General features: G+C 39.7%; 1 protein-coding gene across 3 annotated transcripts in view; it reads left to right on the forward strand.

Annotated features, from left to right (window-relative positions):
• GATB (glutamyl-tRNA amidotransferase subunit B) overlaps positions 1–20,472 on the forward strand; it is a 76,004-nt gene that overhangs the window by 3,379 nt on the left and 52,153 nt on the right. For 2 of the 3 annotated variants that reach the window (XM_039875974.1, XM_039875975.1), the window contains exon 1: positions 789–998. The exons of the other annotated variant lie outside the window; for it this stretch is intronic. In XM_039875974.1, coding sequence (XP_039731908.1) covers positions 804–998 — 195 coding nt within the window. In that variant the 5' untranslated portion in view covers positions 789–803. Of the gene's footprint in view, positions 1–788; positions 999–20,472 lie in introns of those variants that run through there. 3 annotated transcript variants of the gene reach the window in all.

Consider the following 20,472-nt stretch of genomic DNA (forward strand, 5'->3'; position numbering starts at 1 on the left):
ATCAAGCATAAACAAACAGCAAAGGAACCTGAAACTAGAGCTCTGGAATTGAAAGTGATTTGGGGGCCCAAAAAAGGCTATATCTGCTGGTTTAGTGTTTTCCTTTGCACAAAATTACCCGGAAGAGTATCATTTACTAGTGACCCATTATATCTGTGTCACTCTGGTAATTTTATTTGCAACCCATTGTTATAAAATGAATTCCAAACATGACAATTACCCCTTCTTTTTAAATAATAGAATATTCAACTTTATTTACCAATATTTCTCTAGTTACAGAATGCTGATGTTTATGTTAATTCTAAAAATGTTCGCATTTTTAGACAGTTAATTTAGAAAAGGCCGCTTTTCACTGAAGTCAGCCAAGCAGTTGCCACCTGACACCCATATCTAAATTGTTTTAAGATGCCAAATTATTCCTTTCTCTATCACCTTCCTGTTTATACAGTGAAGATATACATGGCATATCTCCTTATGCCATGTTGTTAATGAATTTTATATTACCTGCCTTGTAGGTGTTCATTTTGAATTACTTTTGATTTAGTCACGAATACAAACAATATGATACATTATTTAATGTAAGGATATAAAATTTTAATAAGTCAAAACAAATAGGAAATTAACATTTGTGGTTTAGGCTTATAGGAATTTATGTATGGTAACAGGTCTAACCACGTCTTTTTTTTTGATTTTTTATTTTTTTAAACACCTATAGCACCTCGTATTCCAAGGTGGTCTCCCATCCAAGTATTAACCTGGCACGACCCTGCTTAGCTTCCAAGATCAGGCACGTTCAGGATGGCATGGCCATTGCTAACTGCTTCTTAACCTTTATCTTTCTCTTTAGTGAACGCGAATGGACAGCTGTGGTAGGTTTGGAAATTCATGCCCAGATTTCCTCCAACTCTAAACTCTTCTCTGCATCTAAAGTCCACTTTGCAGCACCTCCAAATTCTTTGGTATCTTTTTTTGATGCATCTCTGCCTGGAACTTTGCCGGTAAGTTTTTATTTAATGCTGTTTGCATTAGAAAATATTTATGTTTTATTGAACATCGATAATGATTTCCTTATTTTAATATCTTGGCACAGTTGTTAAGAAATACTTGTTTAGGGAATTTTCGGATGAAGTAGGGTAGACTAAAGGTTTTCTAAAGACTCATCGCTATAATTTTGTTTCTAAGTCTAAACATCATCTGTCTATTCATACATTTGTTCACTCATTTCACACACACATCTTAGAATGTCTACCAAATATGAGAAACTGTGAAATAAACTGGAAAATAAAGGTGACCTATGATTCTTGCCTTTGATGTCAATGACTGGTTGGGGAGGTGTGTCTTATAAACAAATAGAGTGCTGTATGGTCACTCCTGTGAAGGCATTATGCAGGACATGGTTTTGGAACTCAGAGGAAGAAGGACTATTATGAGAAATCGGGGCAGGGATATGGTTGGTTAAGGACAGGTTGTTGGAAGAGGTGGTGTATGAGCTATCTGAAAAACCAGGTAGGAGTTAGGCAAATAAATGAAGGAGGAAAAGGAGCCCAGTCAAAGAAAGCAGCATAAATCATGTGATATTACAGTGTAAGGTCAATAATGATCGCAGTTACTGAAAATTTAGCAGTGGTCAAAATGGAGAAAAAAGTCAACCACAGTATGTTTTAACTACTCATTTACCTACTCATTTTCACTTAAACCCAAGGAACGACTGGGTCAGTGTATTCATCAGCAAGATTTTTAGCTTACATTTTCCTTTAGTTGGCTAAATTTTGAAGAAAAGAATGGAAGGAGCAACGTGACTATTTATGCTAATAAATGGCTCATAGTCTGTTTAGGACCCATGGTATAAACTGTATGTGGTGGTTCCTGCCATCCTTGGATGAAAATAACACACACACACACACACACGATGGGGGGTGGGGGCGGGAGGATCGTCACAGGTGAATTCCATACTCTCTAACATTTAAATACAACTGAAAGCTGGTTGAACTGGCAGGCTCTTAGAGCCAGGGGTTTGCCTTTCTCAGGGTCGCTCCCCAGTGTGGAAAGTTGTGGGCAGTGCTTCCAACATACCTGCCATACTCGGGGCAGTGTCTCTTCCTCAGAACTTTTTCCTTACTTGTGCTTTTGTCGTGGAGGACCCCCATCCCTGCAAACGATATCTAAGGTCATCTTTACTTGCTCTTGGGTCACTCTGGGGAAGACAAATATGTATAAGGGTGTCTGTCTGTCCTTCCCTCCCTCCAGCTTAGAGTGTCTGTCTCTGGAGAGATTTTTTGTTTGTTTGTTTTTGAAAAGAGATGATTTTTCAGTTATAAATGTATGAGTTCTTTTTTGGGGCAGGGACTCATATCATAGAAATACAGTAATATCTACTCAGACAAGTGAAATGGAAAGCAATTCATCACAGCCTTTTTGCCTTCTGAGTGCAAAACATTTTTTTTCACATGTTCGTTCATTATCAAAAGACTGGACATAATCTCTGCATTCTTTCTAGATTTTTCTAGCTGGGACTATAGTATCTAACAAAATATTTATTGTAGTTAACATTTAGAAACATCTATTTTCAGCTGGGCATGTTTTCTATAAACAGACTCTTCAGTTGTAGCTAAATGTAGTCAAATATCATAGACAATTCGAAATAACTAAAATATCAACATGCTTTGAAAGAATTCTGATTATGCACCGAAGAAGAAGGTACTTGCCAGTGATAACCATCTCAATAAAACAGTGAAGGTGTTTGGGATATTTGCGCATTGAGAGCTTGGCTTACATTAAGTGATTGCCAAGGCTAGAAATCCAGTTTTGCTTGAGCTGGGGTTTGTTTTTCTTCAGAGTCTACAGCCCTCATGGTCCAAGTAGCCTCATGGGTTACTCTTTCAACAGAGCTAATCTGCCTCTTTTTCAGACCTATTTTAGAATGTGAGCAAAATTAAAACCAAAACTACCAGAATAAAACATTGTCACTCCCATAGTATTTCAAAACCCTATGATTTACCTCTGTAGAGATTTAAGATATGCTGAAACCTTTAGACAGTTGTCTTTCTCTAAGCCCTTTGGAGTTGATATATTGATATTCTGACTCTCTGTTTGGTTTATTGTGTATAAAAAATGATGACTGGTTGTCAGATACACTGATAAGAATATAGAAAAAGGTGGCCAAGAGAATTTAGGTTATAGTGTAAAGTCTTTCTGTAGACCAAATTTGGTCTCTCTGTAATTTCATTTGCTCTGCTGGCCCATTAAAGAAAAAATATGACAATGTGTATCTTTTTGTAAGCATTCGATTCTCCCTCTCTGTGTGTCTTCAGTTACTCCACTGACACTTATTGGGTGCCTGCCATGAGCTGGCCATCATACTTGCGCTAGTGACGTAGCTTTAAACGCGGTAGAAGGTAGACATGGGTCCTGCCCTCATGAAGCTTGGCCAGATAAGCAGACAGTTTAATAAACATGTTGGTGGTGGACGTACAGGCGCCCTAGGAGCACATCGTAGGAGCATTCAACACAGATATGGGGAATTTGCAAAACTGGGTAAATAAAAAGTGAGTAGGATGCACAAAGATCAGAAGAAAAACAGGATATGGCTTGCTCTAGGAACTGAAAGAATTCCCAGGCACTATAGCATAGAACTTGAACATGGCCATGGCAAGAGGTGAGACTGGTGTGGGAAGCGTAGTCTGTACCATTTAAATACTGCTAAGGAGTGTGGATCCCATTTATAAGGAGAACGTGGGGTCAGAAACTCCAAGGAAGAGCGTTTTGAGAAGGAAGGAGTAGATCAGTGTCAAATGTTACTGAGAGGTCAAGGTGAGGACTGGTAAGTATTCATTGGACTTATCAACAGGGATATCTTTTGCAAGAACAGTTTCAGTGGAGTAAAGGAGGGAGAAGGTAGGTGGCAGCAGATTGAGAAATTCGAGAGTGTTGAAGAGGTGAAAGCGTAGACAACCGTTTTAACCATTTGACTGTGAAGGAAGAGACTGTAGGTGAAAGACAGTGAAATCAAGGGAAACGTTATATTAGTCCTGATTTTCTTAATATTCGAGAGGCTTGAGAACGTTTAAATGGTAATGAGTTATAGTCAACAGTATTGTATCGTACACTTAATATGTGTTTTAAGAGGCTAGATCTCATGTTAAGTGCTCCTACTGCAATAAAATAAATGCTGGTGAGAAGGAACCAATGAAGAAAGAGCAGTTAAAGAGGCATTTGATAAATATGGCAAATCGAACATATATATTTAATCTGTCTCTTTCCCCACCCCAAAGAAACCTTACTGAAATAATGGTAAAAGAATTTAAAAGTCATAAACCTCCAAGAGAACAGGAGAAGAGACCAGAGTGCATGAGAGGTGGTAGATAGAGGAGGGCCTGACTTAGCAGAGCCAGGTTCACTGTTACCTAAAAATAGGACCGAAAGTCTACAGAAAGAGACACTAGTGAGAAACAAGACGTTGTGCCCTATGCATCCTCAGAAAGAGTCGGGATGGGAGCTTCAGGTATTGTGGAAGGCTGGGGGCGGGGTTGGGGTGAAAACAAAGAGATTAACTCAGTATACAGAGCAGTTAGACCTAAGGTCCTCTCCCTGACCTTCTGTAGCTGCTTCACGCCCACAGAAATCTATAGTTTGGGGAGAAATTTAGCTGGTGACACACTCACCCTGGAGACTCCAGGCAGAGCAAAAGGCACTGGTGTCAGACAGGTTCCGAACTCCGAGGCCTGCCCAGCTCCTTTCCCTGCCCTGTTCGAGGAACTCAAGTAACTTAGTATGTCCTCCTCTCCCAAGCAGGAATCTTCAGGAATTTGTTTGGAGATTATCTGTCCCTAGAGGTAAGAATTTGGTGGGGGGAGGTTGTCTCTCAATAAAAAAGCTACCTGGTCACCTGACTGTCCTAGAGTGAAGGTCACCAGTCAGTAAGCCGTGGATATTTACATAAGCTTTTTATCAAAATTTTATTTCCTTTAAAATATCTGATTAGTGGGCATAGCAGATATCTAATGTAAACTGGAGCCTTTGAGAATAATAAGCAATAGGTAATAAAAAGTGAAGTAGAGGATAAAATGAAAGAGACCTGTTAACTCCAGGGAATACTAAATGTTCAGGAAAGGAAATGTCATAGTATATACTTAACAGTTTAGCAGAGAAACATATTTACGTAATAATAATAAACACCAACTACTGATTTCACACAAACTGATATAACTGAGATATTGGGAAAGAAACTGAATTCTTAACTACCATAATTAGAAAAACATGTTCTACCTTGATAAAGCAGGAAAAAAGTAATATAAGAATATATGCTTTGGGAAGATTTTTCAACCAAAGATTAGGAGAGGTCTCTCTTCTTTCAGGCCCTAAGTTGGTTGATTGATTTTTGTTTTTTGGCTGTTGTTATTTCTTTTTGTTTTTTATTTTTAAAATAACACAATGAGTGAAAGATTTAGACTCTCAAGAGACAGATTATTAGTCAAAGGGTTTTCAACAAAATTTTTATTACATACAGATAATATTAAGTAATAATCAAATATTACCTCCACTGGTACCTCAGCCTTCTGTTGGTGAAATTTCTTTTTAGTCCCACAGTTCAAGCAGTGACAGACCCACCCACCCCTACCTGTAACTCCCGCCCTTACCTTGCTCTTCGGAGAAATAGGCTCATCCGCATTCTAGATCATTCACACCCAAGGTCACGCAGGTGGTGGGAGGCCCTGCTTCTGGAGGTGAAATGACTTACATACCTACCAACCTAACTTTTTGGACTTCTAACTCAGTTTATCTTGGAGTTGTACTTAGGGAGTGGTGTATTTTGTTCTTGAATAGAAATATAATAAAGTAGCAATATGGATAAAGTCTTATGAGACAGAATAAGATATAAAAGTATCTCACCTTGTAACATATAAATTATCTCTTGGGAATGGACAGGGCCAAGTTTTGTGGCTCCATGTTCTAAAAACAAGAACACTGTGTCATTGGGACAGTTTATCAAGTCTTTTTTCCAGATTACAGAAGGATTGTGACAGTGTAAATAGCCACAAGCCTTGGCCAGCAGGTGATGGATTTTCCAAAGGTCTCCTGGCATAGCATAGTATTTAAAAATAGAAAGATGAATACCACACAGGACAGCTCAAAGATCTGAAGGCGGTTGCTGCCAGGAAACAGGACTGGAGGGGAAGGTGGTGAGAATGTCTGCTTTGCATTATAAATTATTTCAGGATACATGCCTGTAATATTTTGTTCAACAATTAAACTTAGGTTTAAAGGAGTAACACATACGGGAGAAGAAATTATTAATCGAATCAGGTTCCTAAGAAAGCAGGAGGTGTCCCCAGAGCACAGGGAAGACAGCTCGCCCACGGTCACCTCAGGAATGTGCCCCCTGCTCATGTGTAAAGACACATTTTTAGGCTGGGTTGTGGAAGGTTCCGGAGGCTCCCATCTGATTTCTTTTCTAGCAAATACTGTTTCTTCTTACTCTCCTTTTTGGAGCTCTTTCTTGCCTGTGTATTTCTTGCATTCTTTGTCGAGGGATGAGGCACTTTGTTCGCTTTTATGTGCCTCCAATCATTTCTGTTTCTCTCTAGCTCTTGAATGATAGTATAGAATTCTAAGTTGACAGTTATTTCCCCTCAGCACTTTGAAGACATGATTCCATCGTCCTCAGGCATCTATTACTGCTGATGAGAAGTCTGCATCCTTTGTAGGTAATCTGTATTTTCTCTCTGATAGCTTTATCCAGGATATGTTTGAATGTGGGTTTGTTTTTATTTATTCTGCTTGATGCTTGATAGTCAGTGTGATTTTTGTACTTGAAGACTGGGGCCTAGACAGGGGACGTATCTCTGCAGGATGAATTTATGGTGGCCTCTGCCAGGGCCCATTGGGCTTCATTGAACAAATAGTTTCTATGTTAATTTTTCAGCCCCCAGCTGTCACACAACTTGGATAGTGCTAACATTCAGGCCCCACACCCAAGTCAGGTACAAGGCCAGGGGCTCTGATTTCACAAGACATTTTTCACCCAGGGCCCGAGGTGGGTGACCTCCTCTATATGAGCTTCTTCAGTTGGTGGCCGAAGATTTTTCTGGCTGGGCTGAGTTTGTGGCTCCCAGAGACCTACCCCAGTGGGCTCCCAGCCTTGATTTCTGCTGCCAAGGTGCTTTAAATCACCAGCATCGGGTGTGTCTCTTCAGCCTGGTTAACAATGATGGTAAAATCAACTGACATTAATTGAGTGCTTGTTATGTGCCAGGCACTGTTCAGGTGTTTTCTTTATATGTGTTAACTTACTTTAACCTCGTAACAACTCTATGAGGCAGTTCCTATCATTATCCCAATCAGAAAGTAAGTGGAGAAGCCAGATTCAAATTCGGTACAGGCATACCTTGTGTTGTGCTTTGCTTTATTGTGCTTCACAGATGTTGCATTTTTTTTTACAAATCAAAGGCAAGACCCTCTGCCAACAAAAAGATCACGACTAGATTTGTTGCAGTGGTCCAGAACAGAACCTGCAGCATCTCCCAGGTATGCCTGTAGTCTGGCTCCTAAGTTCACACTCTTAACCCCTTTGCGGGTCCTGCCTCTTGCAGTTCCCCCTGAGTGATAGGTGGCGTTAAACCCCACTATGGCTGTGGGCCCCAGGAAATTTCCTTTCTTGCTTTTGAGCTTGGCTGTTGTGTGTTTGTAAATTTATATGCATATATAAATGTCTGTGTTTATAGATGTAATACTCGTTTTCATCCCCCTTCTCCACCTCCCTGCATTCTGATTAGTGACCCTTCTTCTGAATGTTTCTTAAGACCACAGGCATTTTATCTTGTTTTACCTTTAGTTTTAGAATTATATGGACTCCCATCATAAATCTTCAGATTGAAAAGGTCATTCAGCCCATTTTCCTGCTTATAGGCAGGAGTACAGCCAAACTAAGAACAGTATTCTTGTTTTTTATAACAGCAGGGATTCAGCCTCACTCATTGTTTTGACCTAGTTTAAAACAACAACAACAACAACAAAAACTCTTACTCTGGTACAGAATCTTCTTTAATTTATTAAATCATTATTTGTCTGCAAAACTATGGGCAGGATCCTAGACTATTTTCTTAGTTATTTCCTTTATCAATGTCATTCCAATTTCTCTACTTTCAGTACTTTGTATATTGATGTTAAATAGAAAAATAGGAAAGAAAATGTATTTATTTGAATAAACGTCATGGAATTTACCAGTCTGTTTCATAATTTGCCAGTGTTTCCAGTAATTGTGAGATTTCAGCAAGGCATCCAGATAGTTTGAAATTCATGCATGTTCAAACATTTTCTTACACACACACACACACACACACACTCTCCTCTCTACTCTCTCTCTCTCTCCTCTCTCTCTCTCTCTCTCTCTTTCTCTCTCTCTCTCTTCTCACACACACACACACACACACACTCCACTCACTCACTCACTCCTCTTATTTGAAATGCTCCCCACTCTGGGTGCCCGTCTCCTATGCAGGGGAAAGTGAAGAGAACACCGCTGTCCATGTCCGTGTGGGCTGGTAGGGTGCTCAGCCGTAGCCAGTAGGTAACTTCTGATAGCTTCAGGCTGTGCCACAGTTAGGTTAATTAGAAACTAGTGACTCTGCCCATGTTTTGTTTGTCTGGAAGCTCTTATCTGCAGGTAACACGGAACCCCCTGCTAACCACGAATGCTTATTTCCGGAACTAGGAAAAGCTTTCTAAAAGCCCTTTTCCAACAAGTATGCAAGAATATTCACCTCTTTTCTCAGGATCGGCCTGCCTTAAAAAGCATTTGGGGCTTTTCATATCAAAGATGTTTTGAATTGGCACTGGCAGCTGTGGAATGAAAACTAAAACGTTGTTTATCTCATTCTACAGAACTTTCTTTTATTCACAAATTATATACCATGTTAGCAAGAAGAAGGGGAATAAAGAGGAGAAAAACATGATGTGAATAAATCTGATGCCTGCCCTCTGGGAACTGACAAACAATGCAGATACTGCGCTTTATGCTAGAGATTCATTTCTGAACATGTCTGCAGATTGTACCATAAGGGATCTTGCCCCTTAAAGAAATGATAATGTGAATGCTTTTGTAAAGTACTTTGAGATTAATTTATTTTTTAAATTTCTTATGACAGATTTATTTACAGATAGGTAAATCCACAATATTCTAGCTCTCTGAACACAGCAGATACTGGTAATAACAAGGACCTAATAGATTTAGATATACTTGACTAGTTACAGAGAACATCAGGCTGAAACGCTTTCCTGACCCTTAATTCTGAACGTTGTTATAAAAGATTTTTTTAACTCAAAGCTTCTAAACGAAATGGAAATTCAAGAAAACGGCAATAGGGAAAAGTGTTTAAATGCATACATTTATAATCAGATCTATATTTACCTCTCTGTCTATTTATACTTAGATGCTTTGTTATTTGACTAAGAAGACAAAGTGTGATAGTTTTCTAATAAAAATTTTTTCCATTTCAATGATTTGCTTTAATGTAATCTGTAGAACTTGTAATTGCATTGTGTTCTCAGACTTCAGTCTTGCCAGTCACTCTTTGAGGCACTTGCATGTAGTTTTCTTTCATTCTTTTGTAGAGTGGGGTGGGTGTTCCAGGGGTGAGGGGTTTTACCCTTTGACCCTTGCCCTTTTAAAAGAGGTGGGTCTGTGATTGCGTACACACAAATGTGGGAAGATTCCCTGTCAGCCCTTAAACCCTTCTGATGGTCCTAACTTGCCTTATGGTGTCATTGCCTGGATATCTCCCATGAACTCAGATGACTCATGATGATGATGGGCTTTCACATTCAACAAGCAGCATGACCTCATCTCCCCTCACTGTGGAATGCATTTGACTCCTTCCCCAACTTTCAGTGGATCCTTGAAAGCCTCCTACACAGCCATCTTCACTTCCCCCACCTCTATGCCAGTCTTACATGCAGTATTCCGTACGTGAAACCTAACTATTACTTATAATGCTGTCACTTTACTGATATGTATTTATTTCATACAGTTGATGGAACATCCTTTTATGTATGTTTATAAGGATTTCTGTGTTTGATTATAAGGTTCTAAAAGTAGTTGTGGATCTTTCTTGGGCCACTTGACAGTACCTTTCATAGAGCATGTGTATTAACACCTTTAAGAAATATTTCTCTATATAACTGCATACACTGCCATGCACATGTGTGGGGAGTCTGTATGAAAGAATTTTCCAGGTGTCTGAAACCATTTTGATACTTTTTTAACCTCTTTATAGAACTCTTTCCAAAATGATTTTATACTTTCCTGCTTTTAAATAGGATGTGTTGAACATAAGCCAAGCTTTTCTTATCTCGTCAAGATTATCAGCAACATCAGTTATTGTTCAGTGTTGTAATATAACGGTACCTTGAAGGGAAGCTGAGGTGTGGAAAGCTATCTGATCCTATAGTCAATTGCTAATGAGAGCCGTTCTTTTTAAGCTTCACATTATAGTCATTTTCCTTATTAATACAGTCTTCCACTCCTCACCTCTTTTAAGCTACTGTCAGTGTATTTGATCCTAGGAATCCCTTCTTGCTCATTTTTCACTTCTCAATTATTATTTCTGATCTGCTATAACCCAGAAGGCCAGACTATTATATTTATTAATGTAAATAAGAACAAGGCTCTGAGTAGAGACCTGTTCTAAAAATAAAGTACACAGATGGCACAGAAGCGAGTTAGCTTCTTGAAGCTGTATAAGAGTAGAGTAGGAAGAGGTCCTGGAAATCATTCATTTAGTCCTTGTCATTTACAGATGAGAGAACTGCGGTGTGACTTGCCCGTGGTTGTGCAATTACTTAATGTCCCAGTTGGATTTGAAATTGTGTGTTCCTTACTCCCAGTTTAATGCTTAGTTTCCAGTCTGTGTTCCACTACAGTTGGGAGTTGCTGCAAGTCCGATATATGTAGGTGCTGTTATTTTGCAAGTGTGTGTTGTGTGTGTGTGTATCTCTCAAAACAATACCATTAACATCTATATACATGATATGTTTAAAGATGTACATCTACGTGCTTATACACACAGAGACATCGACTGTCTAGCATTGACACTGACCATATGCATTGTTTATTACAGTATCCACTAAGTGAGCAATCTAAACCTAGGGAGAGAGAGAAGGAAAAGAGTACTGAACCAGAAAAAGAAATGGGTAAAAGGAACTCTAACCTAATTAGCCACCAATTCAGTGCCCTGGGCACTGGATTCCCCCAGACGCACCATTAAGAGAGCATCCCTAACTGTGGTCAGCTTTCAGCTCTACGTGTCTCAGTGCAAATAATGGTCACAACAGAAAATTCTTTTAGGATCTTTTCTCTGTGCTTCCTTCTGGGAAATTTTCTCTACACTTTCTTCTAGTTCACTAATTCTCTTTCTTAGGTGTGCTCTGCTTTTTTAACATATCCATTGAATTCTTTATTTCACCAAGAATACTTCTCATAACAATTCTGTTTCTCTTAAATCTCTCCTTTTTGGGAATACCTTATTCCTTCTTCACACATTCAGTTTGTTATCTCTTTAATAATTTTAAATCTACTTATTTTGTATTCTGTGCTCAGAAATTCTATCACCTGAAGTTTTTGGGCTCCCCTGTTCTGCTTTTGGTATGCCTGCCGATTCTGGCTAATGGTAGATGATCTTATGTATTTTTAATTTTAGATTACAAAGTCATGTTTGGCAGGGCTTTATTAGTGAAAATTTTGTGGCTGCTGGGTTGAGAGTGAGTCTCTCCAAAGAGCTATTATATTGGCTTTTGCCAGATGCTCCAGGTCAAAGCCAGGACCACTTTCCATGTTTTTCTCTTAGCTTGGGGGTTCCTGGACCACAAACTTAGTAAATTTGGACCCCAAGCATGCCTCAGAGCAGAGTTATGACAGTTATTAGACTTTTTTGTTTTGTTTTCACCTAAAGTCTGGGCCAAGACTCTACTAAGATTGAAACCTTACAGAAGGAAACAGAGAATGTTACCATGTAGCTGGGGCTTTGGCCAAGGCTATCAATGTGGATGACTGAGATTCAAAATGGGCCGGGAAAGGCATCTTTACACCTCTCTCTGGCTTCCTTTCCTTTGCTATTAGGATACACCTCCCTTCTGATTGCAATTCTTCTCTGTTGTTTTGTGTTTGTTGCAGTTCTGCACATCAGTTGAGACTGAAACCTTTTACATTCCAGCTTATCTTATTTGTCCTCCTGTCACACACAAAGATCAAGTGATTGAACTCTTTCCAAATTCCCCTGAGCTGTGCAGGGATGCACACTCTCACCCATTGCCTTTTAAAGTTATTTCCAAAAAAGGTTTATCCTTAATGAATCATCCCCTTCACCCCTATGTGGAAATGATGATGCCATCTTGTCCCTGCCAAGGAACAACAAAAAGAAATAGGATAGAATCAATCAGCTGGTTATGGTGGGGGGAACCCGAGGGACCTTGTCCGGCCTTCTTCCTCAGTGACTCTCTTGGGCCTTTAGAGCATCTCTCTGACCTGGCCCTGTGCTCCTTTCCTGATAAAAGAACATCTCCAGGCAGCCTGCTCCTCTCCCTAGAGATTCATTTCTGAGGAAGAAACCTTCAGTATTGTGTTTGGAAAAGGTTTTTTCTCACATTCCACATCCCCTCGTGCAGGTTTGTTTTTCCCTCAAAATATGCACTTGGACGAGAGATGGAGCTCAATAACAATGGACCCTTGGAGGAGAGAGTGCCATACTTAAAATTCTTAACTGTTTAAAATGAATTTGATATACTCCTGCACCCAAAATTCTCTAGTACTAGAAAGTGAGGTGGGAATGTGTAGAAAATAAAATATCAACACATTATGAAAGATGTCCAGGAGGACGAGAGCTTAGGGGTCTTTTGTTGATATAAATATGTAGTAGTTTTAAAAAAATTACCTAACAGAGTTCTGTGACACTGTTTTTTCTGACATTCAGGCAGCTCATACAGGCTTTGTTTGGGTGATTTATACTAGAAGCCTATAATAAAAATGCAGCCTGAAATCGTGCAGCTGGGTACCATTCATTTTTCTTCGATGGACAGTTTCAGAACTTAAAAAACTGCAGCAAACCTCACAGGAAATGCATGCCTGGCCATGGCAGCTGGCCCTCTTGGTTTCTTCTGCTTCGTGAAGCCATTGGTGATGCTGCGGGGGTTTCTAGATTGGCTTTATGAGTACTAGAAAAGAGTTTGCAGGAAGATGTTCTGTGGTTTTAGGGAGTAAATAAAAATAATACTTTCTTCCCCTCTTGAGTCAGAACCAATTGAGAAGTCAGCATAGAATTCAGACAGATGGAAATGAACATAGCAGCTTTATTACCAATAATAGCTTGATTGAAAAATGCAACTTGATATATAGCAAATGGCTTCTAGTATTTTCTACCTGAGTTGAACTCAGCTGCCCAAAACAATGGGCCTTCCACTTGGAGAAAGCTTATCATGTGGCCAGAATATCATGTGGGCATGCTGATCAGAAAGCGCTCATGTAGGCTTTGTTCTGATGATTCATACTAGAGGCCTATGATAAAAAGGCTCAGCCAGAGGGGCCGACCCACATGTGCTCGGTTCCTTTTCCCAAAGTCACTAGTCAGAAGTCAACTCCTCTTTTGGAATACAAAAGAATATGGAGTTGAGAGCAAAATCCAGCCACATGGAAACATGGAGGCAGGAGAGTGGAGGATTCCCAGTTGTGCCCTCAAAAGCATGAACCAGTTTTACTGTCTACATTGTGTCCAGAAGTAGATGTGAGCTACTCTTTTGCAGTGGGCTCTGTGGAATTTTTTCTCCACAGCACAAGGATATACACTTGTTATCTGAGGCCATTGGGGTGGGCCTTTCTTACTTGGTCATTCTTATATGTGTTTTCCACTTCACATTTAGTATTGCAGGAAGGGTTAGCTATTCTCTCTGCTGCAGCATCATGGGTAATTTTTTTCCTTAGCTCTTTTTAAATCTTGGCAAAGTTAGGAAGTCATTTTGCCATTGACATCCCAGATATGGCAAGCCTAGCCTTGGTGATGACGGCGGTTAGTGTAGTCAGGCTGGGCTCCTCTGAAAAGCATTCTGTTATTCATGGCAGAGGGTTCCTGCTGGTGAGCCTTCATGTTTCCCACCCTTTCACCACTAGTTATATCCTTATCACAAGGCCTGAAGCTGGGGCCTAAGTGGGAATCAAAAAACATTAGTGTTCCCAGGAGCCTTTATTCCAAATTTTAATGTATGAACCTCCTTTTGCAAGTATAAAAGTGAGATGCATAATCAATCAAGGGTCTTTGTCATGCTCTGCAGCTTTCTTAGAAGATGCAGACAGGCGGTGATTGTCAATAGTGTCTTGAATTTTCAGCGATCTTTGCCATTTCTTAGGCCACCCCAGTAAGCAAGGTCAAGGGCTCCAACTGGTAGGAGAGAAACTGATGGCCTTATCGACTTGCCCAAGGACACAGGGAGGTCAAGGCCCAGTTAAAACAAGAAATGAGAATTGCCTGGTTTCCATTCTTAGCATAAAGCACCAGACTGCACTCCCTTCTGCAATATGTGCTAATTGTTCATTTCCGACGGAAAACAACAGGGAATTTTTCCTTTAGAGCTGGTTGTAAACATTTAAGATGCCTACAGTCACTCATAACCTTTGTTTACTTATCACAGCCAGCTAGCTATCTCATTTATCGTATTGCTTGTTCTCTTCCATTTTTACATCTCTGCAGAGAAGTGAAATGTATATGAAAGCACTTCATAAACTCAAGAGGCACATAAATGCTATTTGATATTATTATAATAGTCATATTCTTCACTTTGCATCATTAAAATACAAATACAGATACTTCCATTTCATAGCGGCCAATAGGTTTGGACAGAGAGTGTTACTTGTGTATCACTCACCTGAAATAACTTAAAATGGCACATATCTCAACAGCATGAGTAACAGTTAAGATGAAGTTCTCAATCATAGCTGTCTTTCAGAGAAGCACAAATTAAGAAATTACATGTACATTTACATAGACAAAAGAATGGAAGCATTAATAGAAAACAAGATACATAGACAACTTTGGGGACCGATAAAAGTATTTTCAACTAGAAAAGATGTAATTGGGGAAAATTATTTTTAAACCAGGTAAAAGAACAAATCATCTTTTCATATTCTTGATTTTACTTATAGATAGGTAGGTAGGTAGATATTACAGAATTCCCTGTTAACTCATTTTTCACATGTTACTGAGGGTGTACTGTACTTCATTACCTACACACAGGGCCTTAATATGCCTTGTCACTTCTGATGGCATAGGAAAGTTTTAGATATAGTATATAGAAGGTTTAGATATAGTATATAGAAGGTTTTCTTTTTCTACATGTCGTTTTCAGCAGCACTGAATGGAAGCTTCTGATCCATATGTATGGTTTAAGACTTAGCATCAGTTTAAATAGTTCCAGCCTCCTCTAGGCTCTCTCTCCCCCTTCAGGCTTGTAACATCTCACATCCTCTCAGGTAGGAGAATTTTCTACAACTTTCTTTTCCCCCCTCCCCCACTTTTTATTTTGAAAAAAAATTCAAACTTACAGAAAAGTTGAAAGAATAGTACAGTGAACATCCATCCTGCACCTAGGTTTTTTTTACCCTTTGGATGAGCCATTTGAGAATAAGTTGCAAACATCATGGCATTTCATCTCTATATAGTTCAGCATCTCTCATAGAAGCAAAAATATTCTCTTATCTAATCACTGTATAATTATCACTCTCAAGAATGCTAACATCGATACAATACTGTTACCTAAAACACAGTTCATATTCAACTTCCACAGTCGTCTCAGTATTAGCCTTTATTTTCTTTTCCTCAACCCAGGATCCAATCTAAGATCACTCGTTGCATTTAGTTGTCATGACTCTTTAGTCTCATTTTATTTCTTTTCCCTTCCCTTCCCTTCCCTTCCCTTCTCCCCTTCCTCCCTTTCCCCGCTACCCCTCTTACTCTCCCTTCCTCCCTTCCTCCCTTCCTCTCTCCTTCTCTTTCTCTCCTTCCTCCCCTCTCATGACATTGACATTTTTAAAAAGTCTAGGCCAGTTCTTTTATCCACTCTTGAAGAAATCATAATGAAGGATATAAGGGGCTTTGCCCTGTGAAAGTTTGGCTTTTTTTTCTTTTTAACCTCTCTGATTTCATGGCTTGCCATGAAGCCTCTAAGAAGATGCTCTATTCCTGTTAGATGCATAAAATTGATGATCATTTTTCTTCTTAAAAATCTGTGTCCTATAGAGTCTTCCAAAGGTTTGATCCTCAGGACATTCCTGGAACTGATGTATATGGCAGGAGCATTTTTGACAGAATGGCATATGTGTCTCTACGGATTTGCTTTTGACATTCACAGGCCTTGTTCCACCAAATTCTCTATCCATACCAATAGCGAATACCTAGTTAGCATTCCATTGATTCAAGCCAGTGGCTTTGTTTCTCAGCAATAATCATCTTTCAACTTAATATTAATCTTTTGTATAAAGATGAAAGTAAATCTCATTCAGGATCATTAGAGCTTTTCACTCATGAAATCAGTTGTTTCTTATCACTATCACTGATTACTCTTGAGGTTTCAGTAATATAAAATAGTTTGTCATTCCATTGAATCTTCAGGTGTAGCGTCCTGTGAGTGAATTTTAGGTTAGATTAGAAAAGACTTGGCAGTTCCAGTATGGGGGGCAATCTAAAATAAGTGGGTTTGCATGCTTTAGCCTTTTTAATATTGGTATACTTTGCATGTCTACTTCATGCATTCCTGCATCTCTTCTCTGCAGACTTTCTTTGAATTTAAAAAGTAGCTGCTATCTTAGAAGACAGGAAGTCATAGAAGTGTGGTGGGCAGCGATGAGGGGTCAAAATTGGCTCAATTAACTAGTTTATAACTATTCGACTTGTTAGAAGGTAGTTTCTTTCTCTAGAGGGTGGGGGCTTTTTCCAGCCACAGGCAAGCATACAATGTTATCTGAGACAATTTTGCTTCACTATAAAACAGAGAAAAGGAAGTAATATAAGCTTCCTGAGACATTAAGAAATATGATCTGTATTCCACTGGAGATAACACACTAAGTATCACAAAAGGTGTTGGTTAAAATTTAAGGGGGAAATATTATGTTGATATGACACATAATTTCAGCATCTGTTGTGCCTTACTTTGGATTGTAAATCCAGCCTAATGGATCTGTAAAGCTGTTTAGACCTTTCTCATTAGATTCTCTTTGTCTCCCAAAAGCTTGCTTATGAAAGATTCAGTTGAGATGGGCATTTTGCATTTAATAACACTTTAGTTCTGAAAATAGTATTTACTAAATGTCTACCATGCGTTGAGTAATTTTATTTAATTTATGGAACAATCCTCCAAAATAAGGAGGCCGAGACTGAGAGAGGTTAAGTAATTTGTGCAAGATCACATAGCTAATAGATAGTAAAGTTTTGTCCTAGTTTGTCAAAATTAGTAAAAGTCTTCTCAGAGATCAAGTTAATTGTCAGTGAGTAATGCCAAATTAGTAACTGTTGGAACTGTTATGCGAAAGAGGAATAGAGGCTAGTTAACCTGCATACCCAATCTTAGTCTTTATTGGCTGCCGACTACTCTCAAACCCTCCTCGCTAACTGTCCAAGTACGAGGCTCCACAAATGAACATTATAATTGTTGGACCATTGGCCTCCAACCCCAGTGAAGTCCAAGCAAACCAGGCTGTGTGTCATGTGGGAACTCTTTTTACCTAGGATAGAGGCAGGCCTAGAGCTGACAAGGCCAAGGGCTTTTCCTACAAGCCCAGAGATGAATGTCAGATCTTAATGTTCCAGTGGCCCATGGAAAACGAGAGAGATTGCTCTAGTGCCAAAAGCTAAGCTAGTCTAGGCTCTGCCCTCTCCAGCCCTATCCGATGGTGACTGTGGGTACCAGCCATCGGCCACCTGACCTTGCCAGGTAGGCAGAGGCAGGAGGAGAATGGAATCTCAAATGAGAAGAATGGGCTTCTGCCACTTTGGACCAAGGACATATCCTTGCCCTTGATCTCAGCCAGTCCTGGGGAGTGCGAGAGGGCTGGGAATAGAGAGGAGCATTGGAGCTTAGGGACAGCTGAAACTGCCAAACTACATGCCTCTTCTGTTGAGCAAGAATTGTTTTCTGTGAAGTGGACATTTGATTTTTTTTTCCCTCCATTGCGAAAGACAGATTTAAACAAAAGCGAAAACGTAGCATTCACTTTCAACTTTTCCCTAGGCAATACCCATGTTTAGGCATAAAGAACATATTTATGTGGGTATATCTATATAAATCATTAATATATGCATAAAACTAGTAACTTTTGATGGTAAAATCCCACTTTAAAAAAATTATCTTAATTGACCAGTTTTAGCAAGCAAATTATCATAGCTCTAGAGTATTTGTATTTGTTTTGGGTAATGATACAAGTGCTCAGTGGTGAGAAGGAATGTGGGTGAGGAAATGAGAGAATTTTCTCTACCATAATGAAAATTTATCTGTGTGGTAACTTTTGCTTTGAATATGAATCAAGGGGAGTTAGTTCATGCTTTGAGACAAATTTATGGGTAGCAATAAGATAAAGTCCCATTTATGCCTTATTTTTCCTTAATAAATCTTAATTACTTTCTCTTCATAAATTAAAGCATTTACCATGCCGTATCTTAATTATCAGATTTGTCATATATAGCATTAGTTTCACTGAATGATTGCCATTTGGGCTTTTTGTAAAACATCACCTTACAGTCATTGTTTTAAGCCCCACAGGAATTGCTGACTGGATTTTCAGTGAGCACACTAGTTTTGCCATGTTGCCTTGGTTTTTTAATGAGGTTCTGATACCCACAGGAGCAGCTCTGGGTATCATAGCATTGTGGGCTTGCCAGTTGTGGGTAAAGTAAAAAGGGGAGAGAAATGATATGAATTACAGACTATTTTCAAAGATTTCAGTTTTATTCCTTTGAAGTACATCACAAAATATTTCCTGGGATAGGTCCCAGAGGCTGACTTTAGTAAATGAATTTATTTGTAATTAGTAGAATTTCACAAAATGTGCTAAAATGTTAGGAAATATTTTATTGACTGACGTAGGTTATGCAGTCTTCTTCATTCTGTTGTTTGCCTATTAGCAGATCCTTTCGTAATAGTTAATGTAGACTTAGAGTTCAGTCTTACCCAAGTGATGTTATCACAAATTCTCCTTATAAATAAGTAGCAGTTAGTAATTCTTGGCTCCCAGTATGTGAAAAAGGAGTCCACAAAATATTCAATTTTATGTTGTTTGGACAGGTGTGAGAGTAGCATCTTTTTATCGATTAGCTATTTATCAAAAGGAAAAAGTCACAGAAGTAATTATAAAAATGTGTGTGTGTGTTGTGCAGCCATGGCCTGAGTGTCCTCATGGTCCCCCTGCTCCTCACGGCTGCAGTTCCTAGTGCCTGGTCAGCTGGCTTCTGACTGGTTAGGCAAGCGTCAGGCCGTAATTAAAGACTAGCGGTGAGGAGAAGCGACAGGATATTTCTCCTTCCCTCTCCTCCCTTCTCCTCCCTTCTCCTCCTCCCCTGGCAACATCTCTGGTAGTGAATGGCTTTCATCTGGGACTCCAGCTATGGGGAGACAGAGCCACCTTGTTCCCAGCAAACTCTGGGTACCCCATCCCCTCGCTGTAGCGACACTCTGGTCTCCAGCCCAGTCCCTGCAGCCTCCCTGCTTTGAGAATCTCCTAAACTGCCTCACTGGGCCCTCTGACATCTCAGCTCTGCTGTCACATGTGGGGTAAAGTCTCTGTGTTAAATGTGTTCTATTTTATATACTAAGAGTGGTTTCTTTTTCTTGACACATCTATCTTACAGAACAATTTTGCTTTTATTTCGTAGCTTATAGATGTTGATAAAAGAGAGGAATGTTAAATTATTCATTACCTCAGTTAATGTTTAATGAGCTTGGTACTGCATTTAGATAATAGGGCAAAGAAGAGTAAGATAAAATGACTCGACTGCCCTCAGGGAGCTCTGTCTCCACAGGGGGACAGTGCCTTGCCAGAGGGCACGGAAGCCGAGAAGGAGGACCACTAGACGAGGGTGGTGGCGGGACATCCAGGATCTTGCCAGGTGCTAAGATCTTGCTCAAGTGGTTGAGGAAAAGGCTGTTGCCAGGAAAAGCAGCAGATTGTACAAAAGCATGTCACACGCATGGCTGCTTGAGAGTCGGTTGGGGCAGAAGAGGAAAAGGAAGCTGGAAAGGTAGTGGGGCTAAATCACCAAGGGCAGTGAAGACTGCACCAAGCGCTTGGACTTCACCCGTTCAGTGATGAGGAGCAGTGAGGAAGGATTTTAAGTAGGGGAATCACATGAACACGTGATCCTTTAGGATAATGCCGTTGAGTGGGTATGGAGGACAGATTAGAGGACTAAACGTGGAGGCAGAGAAACCTGGCCAGATTTTAGTCTT

This window comes from Pteropus medius, unplaced genomic scaffold (genome assembly GCF_902729225.1).
Source record: "Pteropus medius unplaced genomic scaffold, Ma_sr-lr_union100, whole genome shotgun sequence".
Taxonomy (NCBI): domain Eukaryota; kingdom Metazoa; phylum Chordata; class Mammalia; order Chiroptera; family Pteropodidae; genus Pteropus; species Pteropus medius.